At 40.1% G+C, this 21,408-nt stretch overlaps 1 protein-coding gene across 10 annotated transcripts in view; it reads right to left on the minus strand.

Annotated features, from left to right (window-relative positions):
- The window catches only part of ALG9 (ALG9 alpha-1,2-mannosyltransferase), a 104,971-nt gene extending 85,958 nt beyond the window's left edge, over positions 1–19,013 (minus strand). For 7 of the 10 annotated variants that reach the window (XR_004627004.1, XR_004627005.1, XR_004627001.1 and 4 more), the window contains exons 1-7: positions 18,781–19,012; positions 17,806–17,944; positions 16,665–16,799; positions 9,597–9,667; positions 5,714–5,764; positions 5,215–5,303; positions 3,198–3,333 (exon numbers count right to left, since the gene is read on the minus strand). Coding sequence is in view for 4 of the 10 variants with exons in the window: in XM_034665738.1 (XP_034521629.1) it covers positions 3,198–3,333; positions 5,215–5,303; positions 5,714–5,764; positions 9,597–9,667; positions 16,665–16,799; positions 17,806–17,944; positions 18,781–18,911 (752 nt within the window). In the remaining 6 variants the exon portion in view is untranslated. Of the gene's footprint in view, positions 1–3,197; positions 3,334–5,214; positions 5,304–5,713; positions 5,765–9,596; positions 9,668–16,664; positions 16,800–17,805; positions 17,945–18,780 lie in introns of all 10 variants that reach the window. The other 3 variants (XM_034665740.1, XM_034665741.1, XM_034665739.1) reach the window with 2 other exon arrangements.
- Positions 19,014–21,408: the final 2,395 nt, after the last annotated feature.

A 21,408-nucleotide genomic window follows, 5' to 3' on the forward strand; every position in this document is an offset into this window, starting at 1 on the left:
AATAAAACCCCAAAAAAAAAAAAAAAAAAAAAAAAAAAAACATTTGTGTTTTCATTTTTTTCTGCCCAACTAGTTACATTTCCATGGCATCTCTACTTCTCCTTTGCTAAATCATATTTTTAGTTATTTGCTCAATGTCTGTCTTTCCTACTAACCTCCAAGAGAGCAGGAACCGTAACTGTCTTCTTTATCGAAGTATCAGCAGTGCCTAACACAAAGTATTCAATAAATGAAGGTAAGCTGATAGTGATCCTAAAATCCCTTATCTCAGCTAAATGCAGACCAATCAAAACATACCACCCAGAGGGATCTGAAGAACTCACAAAGTTCAATGTCAATGGTGCAGAGTAAAAGGAACAGAGGAACTGACAAAAAAGGCTGTAGAGGTAAAAAGGAGGGAAGATCGGGACTTTGTGGGTCATGTTAGAATCTGGATACCACAGAACAAGGGGCGGCAAGCATTTTATTTAAAGGACCTAACAGTATGTATTTTAGGCCTTAGAGGCCACATATGGTCTCTGTTGCATATTCTGTGCGAGTCTGTCGGTAATGTGTGTGTGTTGTTAACCCTTTATAATGTAACAACTTCTTAGTTCTTGGGCTGTACAAAACAGGGCCGGCTGGGCCCACAGGCCACAGGCTGCCAACCTCTGTGACACAGAGGACTAGGGAAGCTATTATAGAGTTTAAAACAAACCAGGGAGTGATACAATCATATCTGCATTTCAGGACAAAACCTCTAGTTTGATTGTGGAGAGATTTACAGAGATCAAGCCTAGAGATGGGAAGAACATTCAGGAGGCTGTGTGGTAATCCAGGAGCAGAGGTGAAGAGCAGTAGTCGGATTCAAGATAACTCAGGAGGTACAATAAATAGGATACAGGAAAGAGAAAAAGAGTCACAGATAATTTTCGGGTTCCTGGTTCAGCACTGAGTAGATCGTGGTATCATTTATTGGGATAGAAACACAGGTAAAGGAACAGATATAGAGAGAAGATTATGAGCTCAGTTTTGTAAATGTTTAGCTATAGAAAAAGAGATATCTAATAGGCAACCAGGAATATATGAGATGACTGCACTGGATTTAGGATATGGGAATCATCAAGATGGTTGAAAGGAGAAAAGATAGAAGAGGGCCTCACACAAAATCTTAAAAATTTGATGATATGCAAAATAGAAGAAAAAACTGGAGGTGGGGAAACCAACCTTTAAAAGACAATTAAGGAAATTTAGAATACCTATCTTCTTAGCAACTCTCCTTCTAAAAACTTACCTCATAAATATCCATAAATGTACAGACATATGTACAAAAATGTTCACTGAACCATTGTACCTCATAGCAAAAAAACTGAAAACTACACATCTACCAATAAGGTAATGGCTAAATTATGGTCAGAATGCTATGCAACCCACACAAAGAATAATTTAAGTCTATGTACAATAGAAGACATATACAGTTACAGGATAATTCTATTTAAGAATTTATGGTATGTATGCACATACACGTGTGTGCATTTACACACATAAGGACAATTTCTGGAAAGATATATACAAAAGTATTAGTGACTATCTTTGAAGATTAGGCTAGGGAAAAGAAAATTAAGAATTCATTTCACCTCATACAAACTGGAACTTTTTTAATAAAAATATACTACTACAGTTGACTTTTAAACAACACTGGTTTAAACTGTGTGGGTCCACATATACGTAGGTTGTTTTTGTTTTTATAAATACAGCACAGTTCTGTAACTATATCTTTTATTTTAACAGTAATATTTTCATCACTCTAGCTTACTTTATTATAAGAATACATAATACATACAACATACACATTAATTGACTAAGTTATTGGTAAGGCTTCTGTCAACAATAGGCTATTATAAAGTTTCTGGGGAGCCGAAAGTGACATGTAGGTTTTCAACAGTGCAGGGGGTCAGCACCCCTAACCCCCAAGTTGTTCAAGGGTCAACTGTACTATAATAACCTTAACATCAAAGTACAGTATTTTTCTAAGTTACTAGCAGTGCAGGTAAGAAGTGAAGGCAGCACAGACCACAGCAGAAGTGGTGGGAACAAGGAACACAAGAGGAATGAGTAATACTATGGGCCTATGGGAACAAAGCTGCTGAGGCAAGAACTTAAGACAGCAGGGAGGGGCACCTGAGTGGCACAGCGGTTAAGCGTCTTCCTTCGGCTCAGGGCGTGATCCCGGCGTTATGGGATCGAGCAACACATCAGGCTCCTCTGCTATGAGCCTGCTTCTTCCTCTCCCACTCCCCCTGCTTGTGTTCCCTCTCTCGCTGGCTGTCTCTATCTCTGTCAAATAAAAAAAATAAAATCTTTAAAAAAAAAAAAAAAAAAGACAGCAGGGAAAGTCCTTTTTCAGGCCTCGTGAGTGAAATGCACAGCACAGAGTGATGTGGAAAACACATCAGCGGCAAAGTCGGGGAGGCCTGGGTCCAAAAGCAAATTTTTTTTAAGACTTTTTTTATATTGAGAGCAAGCGAGCAGGGAGAAGGGCAAAGGGAAAGAGTATCTGGAGCAGACTCCATGCTGAGCACAGAGACTAATGCGGGGCTCAATCTCACAACCCTGAGATCACGACCTGAGCTGAAATCAATGTCAGTCACTTAACCGAGTAAGCCACCCAGGCACCCCAGCAAACACAATCGTAAAGGCAAGCTACCCTCTTGGACTCTATTTTCTCATTTATAAAGCACTAATGATTAGGGCACCTAGGTGGCTCAGTCCGTTAAGCAACTGATTCTTGATCTTGGCTCAGGTAGTGATCTCAAGGTCCTGGGATCAAGCCCAGCTCAGAGTCTGCTGGGCCCTCTCCTGCTGCTCCTCCCCCGACTCGTGCATGTGCACGTGCGCTCTCAAATATTTAAAAAAATAAATAAATAAAGCACTAATGATTGTATTTCTCCTGCAAAGCTGTTGTAAGGCTCAGGAATAAAAGTTTATAAGGGGTTTAGCAGCAGCTAACATACAGCAGAGGCTTAATAGTTAATATTCTCATTAGAATTAATCAACAATATGCACCAAGAGAAATATTCTTCCATTTCCCATAATCTCTACAAATCCAATTCATTCCTGTAACTTTAGGTCGTAACCAGGCAACATGGAGATAAGCTAACACAGAGATTTACTATGTGCCCAGGGATATAGGCAGATGAACTGTGTTAGTCCCTTACCCAAGAGCAGCACTGAATGGCCAGCCTAAGATAGCTCCAGCAGCTACTCCAAGCACAGCAACAGAAGTCTTGTCCATATACCAGCCAGTCATGGCTACCAACGTGGTATACATACAGAAGCTGCTAGGAAGGAAGGCTGCAAGAATAAAGAAACAGGGAACAGGGAGAGGGACAAGAGTTTGAGGTTTATTAGGTGTTATTAAAAATTTACCCACATTGCACGATGTCAATAACCAGGAACACATTTTGAGGAACATACTAGAATTGTGCAGTAAAGGGATACTCCTCCAAAAAAAAAAAAAAAGAAAAAAATTAACTTCAATGATTTTTCTTATTTTCTCACTCTTGTTTTTTTTTTAGGTACCAACACATGCCTAGTTATACAATGCCAAGCACGCCATTCCTCTCCTGGTCTGTACCCCAAAACTTAGAGAATTCCAGGCTATATTTTCAGGCAGGGAATAGGCTTCAAGAAACTTAGTGCCATTGTTTACTATCTATTTCTGAAGCAGTTTACCTTCTGATAGTCTTCTGAGACTGTCCTGGCACTAACCTTTACCCCACAGGAATTCTGGGGGGGCCTTCTCAAGGGCCAAATATTGGATGGCAACCCTGCTTTGCATCCTGCATCGACGGACATAGATAGTTCCCTAATTACTTCTGTCCAGCACTACTTTCTTGTAGTAAACAGTAGAGGACTGAGTACTTTCAGGGTCTCTGCAACAGTGACATTTAATCAGCATTTTTAAACAATTCTACACAAAAAAATGCAGATCTGCCTCTCCAAGCTGTACAAGCCTGCTTCACCTAGCACTAGGGAAGAAACATCAGCACTAGGCAAGGACCACAAACAGGCCATATAATCTCCCAAACTCAGTAAAGGGTTTAGAGGCTATGTATCAAAGGACGCCTCGAACTTCTCTGTGCCTTCTCTCTCTCAGCTGAGATGACAAAGCTAGTATCTCCCTCTCGTATGAATCAACTTTAGGAGTAGCAAAGTAACAAAAAAAAAAAAAAAAAAAACAAAAACAACGAGGTACAACCTTCACAGGTAAATGCTAACCAATACTGATATTGTCCGAAGTTGTCAGTTATGGCTGCCGATGTAGAGGACAAAAGGAACAGAGGAATTGGAGGTCTCTGCCGGCCTGGAGGGCAGAGCACAGTCTCCATGAGAACAGTGACTCTCAAAGTTACTCAGGTAAAGAGACCTCAGGTCTCTGCACAACCACACAGGTTTTGATACAGTCAACGAAATTAAATATACATTTTTGTGCTGGATGCTATTTTGGGGCATGTTTAGTGTTATACTAGATTCTGGTACACACAGAGGTTAAAATTGAGATAATTATATCTAGTAGCTTAATTTTTCCAGAGAAGTGGAAACAGGCTACCTTTTGGCAACAGGCCACCATGGCTCAGAGAACAGAAATGTTCAATGGCAACACAGCTTGCAAGCCACCACTCTAAGGTTATATTCTAATTCTCTTTAAGTGTACTGTTTTGTTTTGTTTTTAAAAAAAAAAAAAAAAGCCCAACAGAGGATGCATGCCTTTATAGAATACGTTGCAAATAATGGGCAGAAAGCAGAACCATGAAGAATAGGGTTTTTAGACACAAACAAGAGCAAGATAACAAAATTATTTTTTCTTCCCCTAACAGCAAGGAAAGGCAGAGGGTGCTGGGGTTTTTCAGCCTTATGGTGATTTTTAAAAAATACAATAATGTAATAGAAAGTGACATGAACAGAAAGCTCTGCCATTTATGAGTTCTTTGCCTCCCAGTAAGTCATTTCACTTTTCTCAATTTCCACGTCCTCATCTGCAAAAATGGAAAATTTGTCTTATCCCTAACACAAAACTGCTGTAAGGGTTGACGAAGATCATGTAGGTAACAGTGCTCTGTAAATTACTGCTATGCTATCCAAACATTACCTACGCCTAGACAAGTTCTCCCTTTCAATGCAGCTGTGAACGATCAGTGCACCTATTACACCGTCACCTGCCCTTTTACTCACCTGATGAGGAGCAAAACATGCCAGTGCTAAGAACCAAGAAGGCTAGCATCATTCGACTCACATGCAGCCCAAACTTCTTGCACACAGCCCTAGGAGAAAGGAAAAGACCTTCAGCACAGCAAATCTTAAGGACAAACATTTCAAATCAAAGGAAAAAATATGCCTATATCCCAGAGAACACCGAAGATCTAGTCACACACAGAACTGCCCGGACAGGCTTGTTAGCAATTTTGAGTGCAAGACAAACCCAAACATTCTTACTCTTTAAGCAGAAGAGCAGCTCTCTACCTAAGAAGAAATGTGTCTTTTCCGTGCTAAGATCACGTTTACTCTCAACAGGACAACAGCATGATGTAGTGGAAAAGTAACAGGTCCCTGATTCAGATGAGCACAGGCTCAAACTTGGGCTCCGCGACTTACTAGCAGTGGTACCCTGGTCTAGCGACAAAATCCCTGTCAGATTCCTCACCTGTCAAGTAAGGATAATGAGAATGCTTACTTTTTCAGACTTCTGTGAGGACAACGCATGGAAAAGTGCTCAGAAGAGTGCCTGGAACAGAGTTGCTCGATAAATGGTAGTTAGACAAAAAGATGAGGAGACACACGAAGCATTAATAAGCGGGTGTCTAAGTCCCTGTTTCTCAAACCCAAGCAGTTACACACTTCCTTCACTTCCTTCTTGGAGGTTTTTAACCCTGTAAACATTCTTAGGAATGATCACTGCTTCCAGTAGTCCACGTTTGTGCAGACATACACCTGTGTTAACAGTCTGCTGGCTTGGGTTCCTTCGTGCATCTCAGAGCTGCTTTCTGAAGTAATTTTGCTTCTTCCTAAGTAAATCCTCTGTAAGTTCCTTGAATGAGGATCTGTTAATGGAAAATTCCCCCCCCCTTTTTTTTTTTCTGAAAAGCCTTACTAAGCTCTTGGTCCTAAAAAATGGCTTAGCTGAGTACACAATTTTAGGATGACAATCGTTTTCTCTGAGCACTTTGTTTTTTTTGTTTGTTTGTTTGTTTTTTTATCTTCTGGCTTTGAGACAGCTTCTGTCACTCTAACATTCCTTTGTAGGTATTCTCTAGTTCTCTCAACTTTGAAGATCTTCTTTCCCCTTGGTGTTCTACGTGGTTTCACTAATTTCTTATCCAACCAACTCAGGATATGTTAGGCTCCCTGAACCTACGAATTAACATCTTTTTTTTCCATCAATTGTGGAAATTCTTAGCTATTACTTCCCTAAATACTGCCTCTCCCCATTCTATCATCTCCTAGAATCTGAATGAATCTGTCAATACATGTTTAACATCTTCATATTTCCCTTACATTTCCCTGTCACTCTGTACTTCATTCTGAGTTCTTCAGATCAATCTTCTAGTTCACATATTAGTGTCTAGCCATTCAAATTAACCACTGCATTTTAAGTATCAATTATGCAACTTTCATTTCTAGAAGTTCTGTTTGGTTCTTTCTCAGATCTGCTGGGTTATCTTCGTAGTCTCATTTCTTTTTTTATCTTCTTTATTGTATCGTGGTAAGAACAGGGGGTCTTACCCTCTTAACAGATTTTTAAGCATACAACACAGTACTGTTAACTACCCACACACATGTGCAGTAGCTCTCTAAAACTTACTCATCTAACACAACTGAAATTTTATACCCATTGATTAGCAACTTCCCATTTACCCCTCTGCCCAGCCTCTGGCAACCACCAATCTATGCTTTGGTTCCATGAGTTGGACTATTTTAGAATCCCGTAAATGGAATCATGCAGTGTTTATCCACCTGTAACTGGTTAGCTCTCTTAGCACAACATCCTCAAGGCTCATGCATGTTGTCACACTGCAGGATTTCCTTCAAGACTGAATATCCCATTCTATGTATATACCACGTTTTCCCCCATTTATTAGTCAATAGACACAAGTTGTTTCCAATCTTGGCTATTGTGAATAATGCTACAAAGAACATGGAAGCGCAGATACCTCTTCCAGATCCTGTTTCAATTCTTTTAGATAAGCACCCAAAAGTTGGATTGCTGGATCATATGGTAGTTCTATTTTCAGTTTTTTGAGGAATCTCCATACAGTTTTGCACAGTGGCTATGCCATCTTGCATTCCCACCAACAGGGCACACAGGTTCCAATCCTACGTCCTTGCCAACACCTATTCATGTTTTTTTTTTTTGGTTTGATAGGAGCCATTCTAACAAGTATGAAGTTATAGCTCACTGTGGTTTTGACTGGCATTTCTCTGATAATTAGTGACACTATCTTTTCATATACCTACTAAGTGCACATCTTTAAAAAATGTCTATTGATGTTCTTAGTCCATTTTTAATCAGATTAATAGAGGGTTTTTGCTATTGAGTTGTAGGAGTTCCTTATAGATTTTGCAATTGATCTGTATTCAGATTATGCTTTGCAAATATTTCCTCCCATTCTCTAAATAATCCATAGAGTGAAAAGGAGGTTAGACTCTTGTTTCTTATTCATGTTTTCAATCCCTTATTTCTTTAGAAATATCAAATATATTTATTTTATGTTATTTTAGTAATTCCTAATAAATGACGTTTTACGGGTCAGCTGTTATTTCTGCTTATCTCGTCCGTGCTTTGTGATTTTTATTATCTCTTGTTCACTAGAACTTTCTTAATAATTCTTTGACACCTGGGTTAAAGACGCGTTTCTCTGAAGAAACCCTCCATTTGTTTTTGCCAGATACCTAGGAGTACTACCAACCCAGAACAATTTGAAATAAATTCTCAACTTGGGATTTGGGGGGGATCATGTAAAGTGATGTGAATTCAGTCCTGAACCAATTTGAAGACCAACGTAGAGGTGCCTGGGTGGTTCAGTCGTTAAGTCTCTGCCTTCAGCTCAGGTCCTGATCTCAGGGTCCTGGGATCGAGCCCCCACATCTCCCCCTCCCACTCCCCCTGCTTGTGTTTCCCTCTCGCTGTCAAATCAAAAATAAAATCTAAAAAAACAAAACAAACAAAAAACCAATGTATGGTTACAATCCTCAAAGATAGCACTGGCTTGCTTTCTTCTCTTCTGCACCACCCAGAGTCAAGACTAAAGAATTTTTGTATCTGACATTTTTAGCTGTTTTCCAGTGGGGACATTAATAATGATTATTAAGTCTAAATACCTTTTAAAGCATTATTAAAATGTTAGGTTGCATGTAAAAAAATGGCTATTTTTACTACTCCAACACTTAAAAACTTAATACTTCCACTAATATTCAATCAACCAATAGGTACTTGGTGAAAGACAATGTACTGGGTGCAAGTAAGAGCAGTGAGTCCCAACAATGGGAATGCTTTCCTATAATCTAAGCTCAAGGAGAAGAGGTAAATCATGATTCTGTATCTTGCAACCAAAAATAAGGCTCTACTAAATCCTACCAAATAAAACACCAGTTACCCATATATTAACCTAGCTTTATATGAAGATATGGAACTTATGAACCTTAGAAAGGAAAGTGATAATTAGAAGTATTCCCCTCCAATGGTTTGTTTCAAAACAAGAAGTCCCACTTCTCTCCTCAAAAAATTAAAAACAGAATTACCATGTGATCCAGCAATCCCACTTCAGGGTATACGTCTGAAGGACATGAAATCACTACCTCAAAGGGATATCTGTACCCCCATTTTTACTGCAGTACTATTCACAACAGCCAAGACACAGAAACAACCTAAATGTCCATCTATGAATGAATGGCTAAAGAAAATGTGGTATACGTGTACAACAGAATATTTTCAGTCAAATTTAAAAAGGAAATCCTACCACTTGAAACATGTGGATGGACCTCGAGGGCATTATGCTAAGTGAAATGTCAGACAGTGAAAGACAAGTACTGTATGATCTCACATGTGAAATCTAAAAAAGCCAACCTTGTGGAAACAGAATGGAATGGTGGTTGCCAGGGCCTGGGGAAGCAGGGGGTAGGGAAGAGACAGATTAGGAGACAGTGGCCAAAGTGTACAAACTTCCAGTTAGAAGATGAGTAAGTCTTGGGGGATCCAGTATACAGCTTGGTGACTATAGTTAATGATACATTATTAACATACTTGAAAGTTGCTAACAGCAAATCTTACATGTTCTTATCACACACAAAGTATGAAGCATTGGATGTGTTAACTAACCTTACTGTGGTATTTCACGACATATACATTTATCAAATAATGTTGTACATCTTAGATTGACAAAATGTCATATTTCAATTATATGTCAATAAAATGAGAAGATATAGTATTCTTCAAATATTGCATTAGGAGCTACGAGGAAGTTTTTTCTATTATAAACACTGCTTATGATCAGAAAAAAATCTTATGCTAGATTGGGCTTCCATCATAGCACTTTTAGAAGCAAAGCTCTTATACTCACTTGTAAAAGTAAAGTTCACAGATACAGCTCACAAAAGCCAGGAGACATCGTAAAAAGTAGAAGACAAGAATCTGAAAGAAACCCAGGACAAGAAAACAGAAGTCACAGAAACAAGAAAACTCTTCAAGATGAAACCACCTTCATTTGTCATTAGTAACACTGTGAATTGGCATAATCTTTTTGAAAAGCAGTATGTACCATATATGTATTCCTACCCCTAGACCCAGTACACCTATGAGTCCAGCTCACAGAAGTAACATGAACTAAGCAGGGAAGGTTAGTTCTAGTCATGAAAATGGTAAGTGCAGCACTATTACATTAGAAAAACTGCTTAAAAAAAAAAAAAAAACTACACAACATCTGATGATGGGGGAATGTTTCAATTATGCACATATATTTCGTTGACTGTTACACAGATCTTGAAATTCAGTTACAGCAACAGTGGAAAAATTCATATGATATGAAACTCATACATTCAACAAACATTACCATAATATATTGATAATTACAGATAATTATTCAATACCAGGTAAAAATACACACTACACTATTATTTACCCATCAGAATTACAGCTTTGGAAGTCAGAAGCATATGAAATGACTGAAATGAAGTATAGTAAAATGCTAAAGGTGGCTGTATCAGGCTGCTGGGACTTAGGTGTATACTTTCCCTCCTATCTTCCAAACACCTGTAATGTGGTTTTATTAATTTCATAAGAACATCAATTTAAAAAAATAAACATAATAATAGTGTTTATACTTAATACCTTACATACTACAGTGCACTGGTATATTTAAGAGCATTGAATACTTCAGAATGTAAGCATTACTTAAATATATATCATTAGTATTACTGCATGTAACTTAGAAATACTTCCCATTTTCATCCCTATAACCAAAAAATTCCTAACAGAGTTCAATAAAGCAATCCAATACATGCCAGATTCATTAATAGAAACATACTGAAAACCTAGTATACACGAAACTACTATTCTAGATGCTGCTAGGAATTCAGATAATTTTAGTACAAAGTATTTACACATGTAAGGACCCTTCATCTAATTGGGGAAAGTAGAAAACATTTAGAAAATTAAAAATTAGGGGCACCTGGCTGGCTTAGTCAGAAGAACATGTGTGATCTTGGGGTTGTAAGTTCAAGCACCACATCAGGGGTAAAGATTACTTAAAATCTTAAAAATAAAATTAAAAATTAACTTGAGTTAATGTAAAAATTATATTTGGAAGCCAGACAACAATGCCCTCACAGCAATGAACATTCAACATAGAACTAGAAATCCTGGTCAGTGCAAAAGGATACAGGGGAAAAAAAATGAGGTATAAGGAATGGAAGAAACTAAACTACCTACACAGATGGAAGAGAATCCAAGAGATACACCTGATAAACCAGTGACACTAATGAGGAAATTCAGCAAGACTTAGATTAAAAAATAAAAATCAGTTGTATTCCTCTTTATCAGCAATGACCACCAAAAAAAAAAAAGAAAGGAAAAAGAAAAACAAGATTCCTTTCATAACAGCAGCAGAAAGTATGAAGAATGTAGGCATTAAACTACTCAAGACTTGGTAAGACTTAAATGGGTACATTTAAAAATTTTATTAGAGGATACAGAAAACCTGACTAAATGGATAACCATATCAAGGATGGAATGACAAACCTATAAAAATACTGATTATCATTTAGTTCAATGCAACTCCAATCAAAACCCAACAGAATTTGGGAGAGGGGCAAACTGTGATATGATTTTTAAATACAAATTTTAAAATGGACAAGGTGAGAAATTTATCAACCAGATATTAAACACACACATATACACACACACTACAAAGCCCATAATAAAATAGTACTACATATATATGACTAACAATTTGACCAATGACCTAGAATAAGGAGGCCAGAAACAGACCCATACATGTGGGAATAAGGTATATGATAGATACGGTATTACAAGTCAGAAAAGAAGGGATGGGTTATTTAGCAGATGATACTGAAAAATCCAGTTCACTGCATCAAAAAAATAATAAAGCTGGATCTTCCAACAATTTATAAAAAATATTCAAACTGGAGTGACTGGCTGGCTCGGTGGAGCACGCAACTCTTGATTTTGGGGTTGTGAGTTCGAGCTCCATGCTGGGTATAGAGACTACTTAAAAATCTTTTTTGAAAAATATTCAAATGGGGGCGCCTGGGTGGCACAGCGGTTAAGCGCCTGCCTTTGGCTCAGGGCGTGATCCCGGCGTTATGGGATCGAGCCCCACATCAGGCTCTTCTGCTGTGAGCCTGCTTCTTCCTCTCCCACTCCCCCTGCTTGTGTTCCCTCTCTCTCTGGCTGTCTCTATCTCTGTTGAAAAATAAATAAAAAAAAAAATCTAAAAAATAAAAAAATAAAAAATATTCAAATGTATTAAAGCCCTATATGTGACAAGTAAAATTATAAGCTAAGAAAATACCTAAGAACATCTTTGTGAACTGTGATGAAGGATTTCTTTCAGAAAGACCCAAAACCCCCAATCATTCAGTGAAAAACTAATGGACTTGACTGAATCAAAATTAAAGATTTCTGTTCAACACAAGGTCCAAGAACAAAAGAGTGGTGACAGCCTAAAAGATTTCCAGTATCTAAAACCTACAAGAGGTTACTCTTAAGAACTTCCACAAATCAGAAGAGAAAACCAGAAAACCCAACTGAAAAACAGCCAAAGGATGTGAATAGGTAATTCACAGAAAAGGAAATCTGAATGACAAATGAAATGTTACACCTCACAAGTAATCAAAGAAATGCAATTGAAATGAGAAACATTTCACATACATGAGAAGGGCAAAAATTAGCAAGTCAGAAATATCAAATATATTTATATATAGAGATAGATATAGGTACGTAGATATATTTATGTATATATAGATATAGATATATAACTATATATATATGGGATCGCACTGCTGAGTATAAAGTTCGGAGAAACAGACACCAAGATCCATAGGGAGACAAAACAAAGGTATTCTTGCCTAGGGTGGCAAGAAGCTGGAAAGGTAACCATCACTAGGGGGCGCCAATTATTACCAGATGATCTTTCAGCAACAACCCACCCTCTCTACTGTGCATGATGATGCTGCGGCTAGGACTCTGTAAACTCTAATTCCTCCTTGTCTAGTGGCCCCCTATTGGCTTCCATTGGCAGAACCTGACAGGAAGGAGATTATAAGGAAGAACAAGGGAAATCTTCGTTCCTGTTCTGCTTCATGCTCATGTCATTGATGTAAGAGGAAGAGTGATAGAAGACGAAGGATTCTGTTGAACATATCAAATTGGAAGTGACAGTGGATACCCAAGAGGACACAAAAGCCTTAAACATTGCTTATTGTTATTTCTCCACTAAGACCTCTCCTATATACCTTTCCTCTGCTAAGTTCAAAAAAACCAGAAATGAACTACTAGGTAGGGAAGGACAGAATTCTATCACTTTCTAAGGTGCTACCTTTCTGATCAGTCTAAAATGCAAATGCAATCATGTCTCTCCTCTAAAACCTCTGGATGGCTTCAGAACACCCTCGGGGTGGGGGGAGAGAATAAAAGTCTAACTGCTTGGGGTGCCTGGGTGGCTCAGCTGTTAAGTGTCTGCCTTCAGCTCAGGTCATGATCCCAGCGTCCTGGAATCAAGCCCTGCATCAGGCTCCCTACTTGGCGGGAAGCCTGCTTCTTCCTCTCCCACTCCCCCTGCTTGTGTTCCCCCTCTCACTGGCTGTCTCTGTCAAATAAAATATAAAAAAAAAAAAAAAGTCTAACTGCTTACTGGAGCCTGCCAGGTGTTGTATAAATCTGGTTTCCACCTACCTTTCAGTATCACGAAACCCACTCCACTGCACACTGTCTCTTCCAAGCATCAAGCCTATTTATACAAGAAGGCCATGCTGGCCCTCTTCCCAGCCTCATGGTTTTCTTCCCTCATCCCCATTCTTCCTTTACCTAGATGATTCCTACTCACCTTCTAGTTCCCTCATCAGGGACTTCTTCATGGAAGATGGATTAGCCATACTTTTCCCTTTGCCTCCTGCTATGTAAAGCCAAAAACTCTGGACATTATCTTGAGTTGTCATAGGTTTACTTTACCTATAATAGAGAGGAAGTAGCAGACTGCCTAGGCATTTTAAGACCAGAGGAAAAACATAATGGTAAGTTCCCTGGGTTCTCTTTCACCTTCTATATTCCAGACTTAAGAAGTTAGCAGCTAGTTGGGGCGCCTGGGTGGCACAGCGGTTGAGCGTCTGCCTTCGGCTCAGGGCGTGATCCCGGTGTTGTGGGATCGAGCCCCACATCGGGCTCCTCTGCTAGGAGCCTGCTTCTTCCTCTCCCACTCCCCCTGCTTGTGTTCCCTGTCTCGCTGACTGTCTCTGTCTCTGTCAAATAAATAAATAAAATCTTTAAAAAAAAAAACAAAAAAACAAAAAACACCTGACCTTTAAAAAAAAAAGTTAGCAGCTAGAAATGCCAGTAACTGTAAACACCAAGCAAAGCGTGGTCGATCTTGCCAAAAGGCCAAGAAAGAGGTAGCCTAACAAGACAGAAAACCTTTAGACAATAACCACTCGACTCCAGCGAAGCACTCAGTGGGGCGGGGGGAATCTAGCCCAACTCCCACCCATGCCATCAAAGGCCCAGTAGGAAGCCAGGACTTCCATCCTCACTGGTGGTAACAAGCTCCCGCTCTGGTCACACTGTCAGTGGAGACCACTTGGGTAAGTCTGGACTTCACATCCTCACCCCACCCTAGCAGTAATGAAGTACCCCTATCCTGCCCACGAGAGTAAAGGCCTAGTGAGGAACCTCAACTTCTACCCCCACCTGGCACTAACAAAGGTGGAGAAGACCATTTCTCCTGCTAGAGTGGTATCAAGAGCAGCCAGACAAAACAGAAGGCTTCAATAAGACCCACAGATGCAGAGGAAGCATGCTGGGCCCATGAATAAGATCCAGAGTCTCATAATCCCCCAAATGCCCATATTTTAACTGAAAATTACTTGGAAAATCTCAAACTGAATAAAAATAATCAACAGATACCAACAAAATGAGAAGTTAGAATTATCTGACAAACTTTTAAAGGAGCCGTTGTAAAAATGCTTTAATGAGCAATCAAGAACACACTGGAAACGTGAAAAAAAAAAAAGTTGCAGTAAAACAGAATATATAAAGATAAACCAAATGGAAATTTTAAAACTGAAAAAACACAGTCAAAATAAAAGCTAAACAAAGAGGCCCAACAGCAGAATGGAGGGGACAGAGGAAACAATCAGTGACATGGAAGATTAGAAATTGCTCAATCAACACAGAAAAAAACAGTAGGAAAAAAAATGAATAGGGCCTTAGAGACCTGTGAGACTATAATTAAACATCTAACATTGGTATCATTGGAATCTCAAGACAGGAGAAATAGGGCAGGGCTATCTAAGTATAAGCAAAATAACAGCTAAAATCTTCCCAAATTTGGCAAAAAGACATAAGCCTAGAGATTCAAGAAGGTTAGTAAATTCCAAACAGGAAAAACCCAAAGATATCCATGCCAAGACCTATCACAGTCAAATTTCTGAAAGATCATCAGGTTAAGTCTCCATTAACTTTTAACTATCCTTCAGCACTCTGTTTAAATCAGGCTCTCCTAATATGCTATCCCATTGCACATTGTACTTTTCCTCCATAAGACCCGCTGCATTTATAATTACATGTTCAATATTCACCTTCCCCACTAACCTATAAATTCCATGAGGGCAGGGATTTGGCCAATTACATCCACAGCACTTAAAAGTGCCTACCAGACAAAATCTGGTCCATTATTAGTATCCAAAGTATATAAAGACTTCTACAACTCAACATAAAGGAAAAAACAAATAATCCAATTTAAAAAATGGGCAAGGTCAGGGCACCTGGGTGGCTCAGCTGGTTAAACAGTCAACTCTTGATTTCAGCTCAGGTTATGATCTCAGGGTCCTGGGATCAAGCCCTGCGTCGGGCTTCCAGCTCAGCAGGGAATCTGCTTCAGTATTCTCTCTCCCCCTCTCCCTTTGCTGCCACGCCCCCACCCAGTGCACACTTTCTAAAATAAATCTTTAAAAACAAATGGCCAGAAGACATGAATAGACATTTCTCCAGACATACATATAGCCAACGGACACATGAAAAGATGCTCAACATCACTCTTCACAAATCAAAACCACAATGAGATTTCACCTCACACCTGTCAGACTGGTCGAAATCACAAGAAACAAGTGTTGGTCAGGATGTAGAGTAAAAGGAACTCATGTGTACTTGGTAGGATGCAAGCTGGTGCAGCCACTGTGGAAAACAGTATGGAGGTTCCTCAAAAAATTAAAAATAGAACTACCATAGGATCCAGTAATTGCACTACTGGGTATTTACCCAAAGAAAATGAAAACACTAAACTGAAAGGATATATGCACCTCTGTGTTTACTGTAACATTACTTACAATAGCCAAATTATGGAAGCAGCCCAAGGGTCCACCGATAGATGAATAAAGAGGCAGTATATACATAAAATGGAATACTATTTGGCCATTAAAAAGAATGAAATCTTGCTATATGCAAACATGTAAATACCATATGATTTCACTCACCTATGGAATTTAAGAAACGAAAGAAAAAAAAAAAAAAAGACAAACCAAAAAAAACAGACTCAACTACGGAAAACAAACTGATGGTTACCAAAGGGAAGGGGATGCAGGGAGGAACGAAACAGGTGATGGGAATTAAAAATACACTTACCTTGATGAAGCACCTAATAATATACAGCAGTGCTGAATCACTATATTGTACACCTGAAACTAATAACAATGTTAACTATCCTGGAATTAAAACAAAAATTTAAAGTTGCTCCATTAATGTTGTGGAATGAATGATTACTCTTCAAAAAAAAAAAAAAAAAAAAAAAAAAAAAAAAGTCCTCTCCTACCTACCAATCTATTTTGTCCTTTTCTGAAAACTGTTCCAAAGACTCATCTCTTCATCAGGTGTAATTACTCCCAGGCTGGCCTGCCCTTACCTTATTAGTTTGTAGAATTCTTGCATGAAATGCAGCTGGCCAGGCATGAAGCAACAGGTAAGCATAGGAGCGAACTGCATAAACTGGGGAATATTCCCAAGTCTGAAACCCCTTCCCATAGATGAGGTAGTGTGTCTGAAAGTACAGAACAGATTTAGGGTTAAAATGGCCAAAAACCCTTGCTAAGAGCATACAGGTGAAGTTTCCAAGCAAAAATATTAAGACAAAGGTACACAGAAATGCTGACATTCTCAACAAGATTCGAAACTAATAGATAAGAATCAAAATGACCCAATACTGAAAAATATTAGGACATTATAATTTCTACAAGATTATTGTTTGGTCAATGTAGGAAGTTTTAATTTTACTTTTTTTTTTTTTTTTAAATATTCGTTAGCCAAGGGGCACCTGGGTGGCTCAGGCGGTTAAACATCTACCTTTGGCTGGGTCAAAATCTCCTGGTCCTGGGATCGAGTCCCTCAGCAGGGAGTCTGCGTGCATGCTGGGGGGGGGCTTTGGCCCCTCCCCACCACACATGCTCTCTCTCAAACAAATAAAATACTCATTAGCCAAAACAGAGAAACTCTAAACCTTGTATTTGCCTTAAACTACCTACACTAAGCATTTTTTTAATGCAAAATGGGATCAGAAAATCTCACCTCTGAATTTTGTGATAGGGAGTCAGACTTATATACATATAAATCACAAAATAGCAGTATAGCATATTATTTAATAACTTTATTTTAGCAAACATCAGAAAAAATAACCAAAAGGGTTGAAAGAAATTTGTCACCTCTAGGGAGTAAGATTTGGCTATGAGAAGTGGAACAGAGAGCTACTGTTTTCCCTTTAAGTGTTGTAGTAGCTGTTAACTGTAAAAATTATCTTGAAGTATTTTGATTTAAAATAAATTTTTAAGAAAGTTACAAATTATATCTTTTTGTAAAAAGCCCCATTTTCCTATGGCCTTCAAGGGCAGGTAAACCATCAGCTTACAATAGAAAAAGAAAAATAAAGTTGCTTTATTACCAGTCACGCTTGTATATTATTTGTATCCTAATTGGCAACAAGATCCCAAGCAGTGAAATCAAGGGGGGGGGGGGAAGGAAGGAAGGAAGAAAGAAAGAAAGAAATCACCTACTGGTTCCCAGTAGTTGAATGTTTCATCACAGTCAGAGATGTTGCTCAGGAGAGCAGCACATAACCTTGCTGAGAGCAGACACTTGAAAGCAGTAGATCCTTCAGGTGCCCAGACTTGTCCTGCTTTGTTCCCAGATAACCTGCTCAGAAGCAAAGAGAGGATGTGTCAGGAAGACCTAACTAGAAGGGCTGAAACTAGACAGAAACGACAAGAATAGCAAGGACATCAAAGCACACTTAAGTAATTCACCTAAAAAGTTTGTTCTAAGTAGAATACAGACGGGACAAGACCTTCATTAATCTTATTTTTTCTACTTCCTGCTTTCAATGCGTAAGGTCATTCATACACTTCATTGCCTCGATGACACTCCTTGGAGGCCACAAAGCTCCCGTTCTCCTTTTCTTTCTTCTAACAAGGTCATTACTTTCCACATCTTTATTCATTTCCTCACTTGTTCAAATGCACAGAGGCCTAATTTGTGCAAAGTACATAACCTCCTCCAATTCCATATGTTGACCCCTCCTTTAATGCGGTCCTAACCCGCAGTGCCCCGGGCCTGGGGAGAGAGGCGGTTGTAGGTGCCGGAGGTTGTGGGGCCCACACTGAAGAGTAAGGGGTTAGGACTTTGTGGTCAATGAAGGAAACTGACGGGAGACAGGCGGAAAAGGCCTGCTCTTTGCTCTTGCCAGCGTCTCCCACTGAGGCTCGGCCACCTCAAACACCACGACACCAGCCCGCTCTGGGCCTGGGCCAGCAGCCTCGGATCCTCCCTCCAGGCTTTCTTCTCAAGAAACACGGGACCCAGGATGGGGGACCCAGGGTGGGGCGAACACCAGACATGACCCGTCCAGGAAGAGCAGAAGGACCAGGGGAAGAGGCAGCCAGGCTGGACCCTCGCCGCCCGGGGAGACCCTCCAGGGCCACCCCGCGCGGAGCCGCCCGGCCGCCACGCCCCCGCCGCGCCCGCACACCTACTCGGTCCGGGGCTCCGCGCCGCTCGCCTCACGGCTGCACAGCAGCTCCCGCAGCTTGTCCGCGGCCGAGACCGTGTCCCCACCGCTGCCCCCGCTACCCTTCAGGCGCTGACGAGCCCCTCGGCTCGCCATGGCACGCGTGGGGAAAAAGGTACAATTCGGCACCCTACGAAGGCGGCAAGCGCGGAGACATAGCTTTGGCTGGCAACGGTGTCCGCCGAGGGACAAAAGACCTTGACATGCGCAGAAAAGACTAAATTATAGAGTTATTGGGCCAATTGGGGCAAATCCCGAAGTAGGAAAGCAAAAAAATGAGACCTGAGACTTTACTTTCGCCACCGTAGCTATCCTTTCCACATATTTGTAACTCTGGGCAGTCCATCCTCCTTCCTACTTTCTTCCTCCATTCTTCACAAATGAAAAGTGGCTAAACAACTCCACGAAGAAGGCAGAGGTATTTATCCAGTTAAAGATAACAGCACAGCTGAAGATGAAAAGGGGAGGTCCTTAAAAGGTCACTGACACCTTGCCCTCCCTTGTTTTTCGGGGAGAGTGATAGAGACAGCCTGTAGCTAATTAACTGCTTCAGAAAGACAAAGCTGTAATGGCAGAATATAGAATAAGAAAAATGAAAGCCTGAAGAAATTCTGTGCAATAAATCAACCAGACACCTGGCACTGCCATGGCTACCTCAGCAATTCGGTAAGCATTTTACATACTTTATCATTTTTAAATGTGAGACAACCACCTTGTTCTTATCAATAAGTAAACTGAGGCCCAAGGTTGCATAGCTAGGAAATGGTGGAGCCCTACTCCAACTCCGGTCTGTCTTATTACAAAGCCCGTGCTTTTCCCACGAGGAGATCAGGAGGAAGCTCCTGATGTCATACAGGTGATAGCACACATCTGACTCCCACGGATTATTCATCTGTTCCTGATACCCCGCCCACTCCCCCAATCACAGAGTTCTAGCCCATCCTGTGGAGCTCCATAGCAGTAGCTGAAATGTTTGTATAGGGAGTGCTGAAACGGGCCTTACAAGAAGTGTTAAAGAGACTTCTGTAAGTGTTGGGGTGGGAAGGGCATAAATAGAAGACAATTATGGAAAAAAAATTTCATGAGTAAAAGCAAACATAAAGGTAGTAATCACTTCTAAAACTAGGATGAAGTTTAAAAGACAAAAGTAGTAAAAATCAATTATATCTAAAAAATTAGTTAAAGGGACTCACAAAATAAAAAGATGTAAAATAGGACAACATATACATAAAACATGGAGGGGGGAGTAAAAATGAACTTCTTTTAGAAAGTGTTCAAACTTAAATGACCATCAACTTAATATACACTGCTATATACTTGAGAATGTTATATAGAGGGACTGCTGAACTTGACAAGGTCCCAGATTATTATCTCATACTAAAAATTCACAAATATTGAAGATGGAGATTGATCATATTGCTCAGTTCCTATAGGCAATTATTAGCTACCAAGTTCAGACATCCCAACCTAGCCATACCTCCTACAGATATTCCTTTTGCATTCCCCTTCTCATTTCACTCTAATGCAGGCCCCTCCCTTCCTCTACCAGGAATATAATAGCATCCTTCCAGAGGTCCCTCATCTCAAATTCATCCTATGCAACACTGTCCAATTAATTTTCAAAAGCACTACTCTGTATTACCTCCTTAATCAAATATCACCAGTTCTCCCATTGCCTGCCAAATGAAGTACAAATTCCGTATTCTAGCATTCAGGTTCTCATCAGCTAAGTCCAGTCCTAACCTACTTTTCTAATCTTATCTCCCACTACTTTCCCATACACATTTACATTCCAACTAACTAGCCTGAAAAGTGCCCCAACTGCTCCCTTACCCATACCTCTCCCTGGAATGGACGTCCTCCTTGCCTGACAATCCTCCCATCGCATCACTGCCCTTATTTTAAGATCCAGCTCAAGTGCTACCTTGTCCATGTTCTAGGCACCATTAGGGTTAGAAGAAAGCTAAAATCAGGGGCGCCTGGGTGGCTCAGTCGTTAAGTGCCTGCCTTTAGCTCAGAGCGTGATCCCGGAGTCCTGGGATCGAGCCCCACATCGGGCTCCTCCGCTGGGAGCCTGCTTCTTCCTCTCCCACTCCCCCTGCCTGTGGTTCCCTCTCACTGGCTGTCTCTCTGTCAAATAAATAAATAAAATCTTTAAAAAAAAAAAAAAAAAAAAGAAGAAAGCTAAAATCAGAGTTGCCTTGGTGGCTGAGTCAGTTAAGCATCTGACTTTTGGTTTTGGCTCAGGTTATGATCTCAAGATCGTGAGATCAAGCCCCACATTGGGCTCAGCACTGGGCATGGAGCCTGCTTGAGATTGTCTCTCTCCCTCTGCCTCTGCAACCGCCCCACCCCCACCTGGGGTGTGTGTGTGTGTGTGTGTGTGTGTGTGTGTGTGTGTGTATTCTCTGACAAAAATTAAAACAAAGAAAGCTATAAATCACATTACTTGCCCTCAATTAGCTTATACTCTATGTAGAAAGACAAGCAATAAATGTGTTCATAAGAGCTCCCTTGATTCTTTACTCTACTCCCCAAAATGTTATGCTAGTTTTCCCATCCCTGGTAATACTTCTGTTCTTCCAGGTCAAAA

Source organism: Ailuropoda melanoleuca, chromosome 8, assembly GCF_002007445.2.
Source record: "Ailuropoda melanoleuca isolate Jingjing chromosome 8, ASM200744v2, whole genome shotgun sequence".
In the NCBI taxonomy this organism is placed as follows: Eukaryota; Metazoa; Chordata; class Mammalia; order Carnivora; family Ursidae; genus Ailuropoda; species Ailuropoda melanoleuca.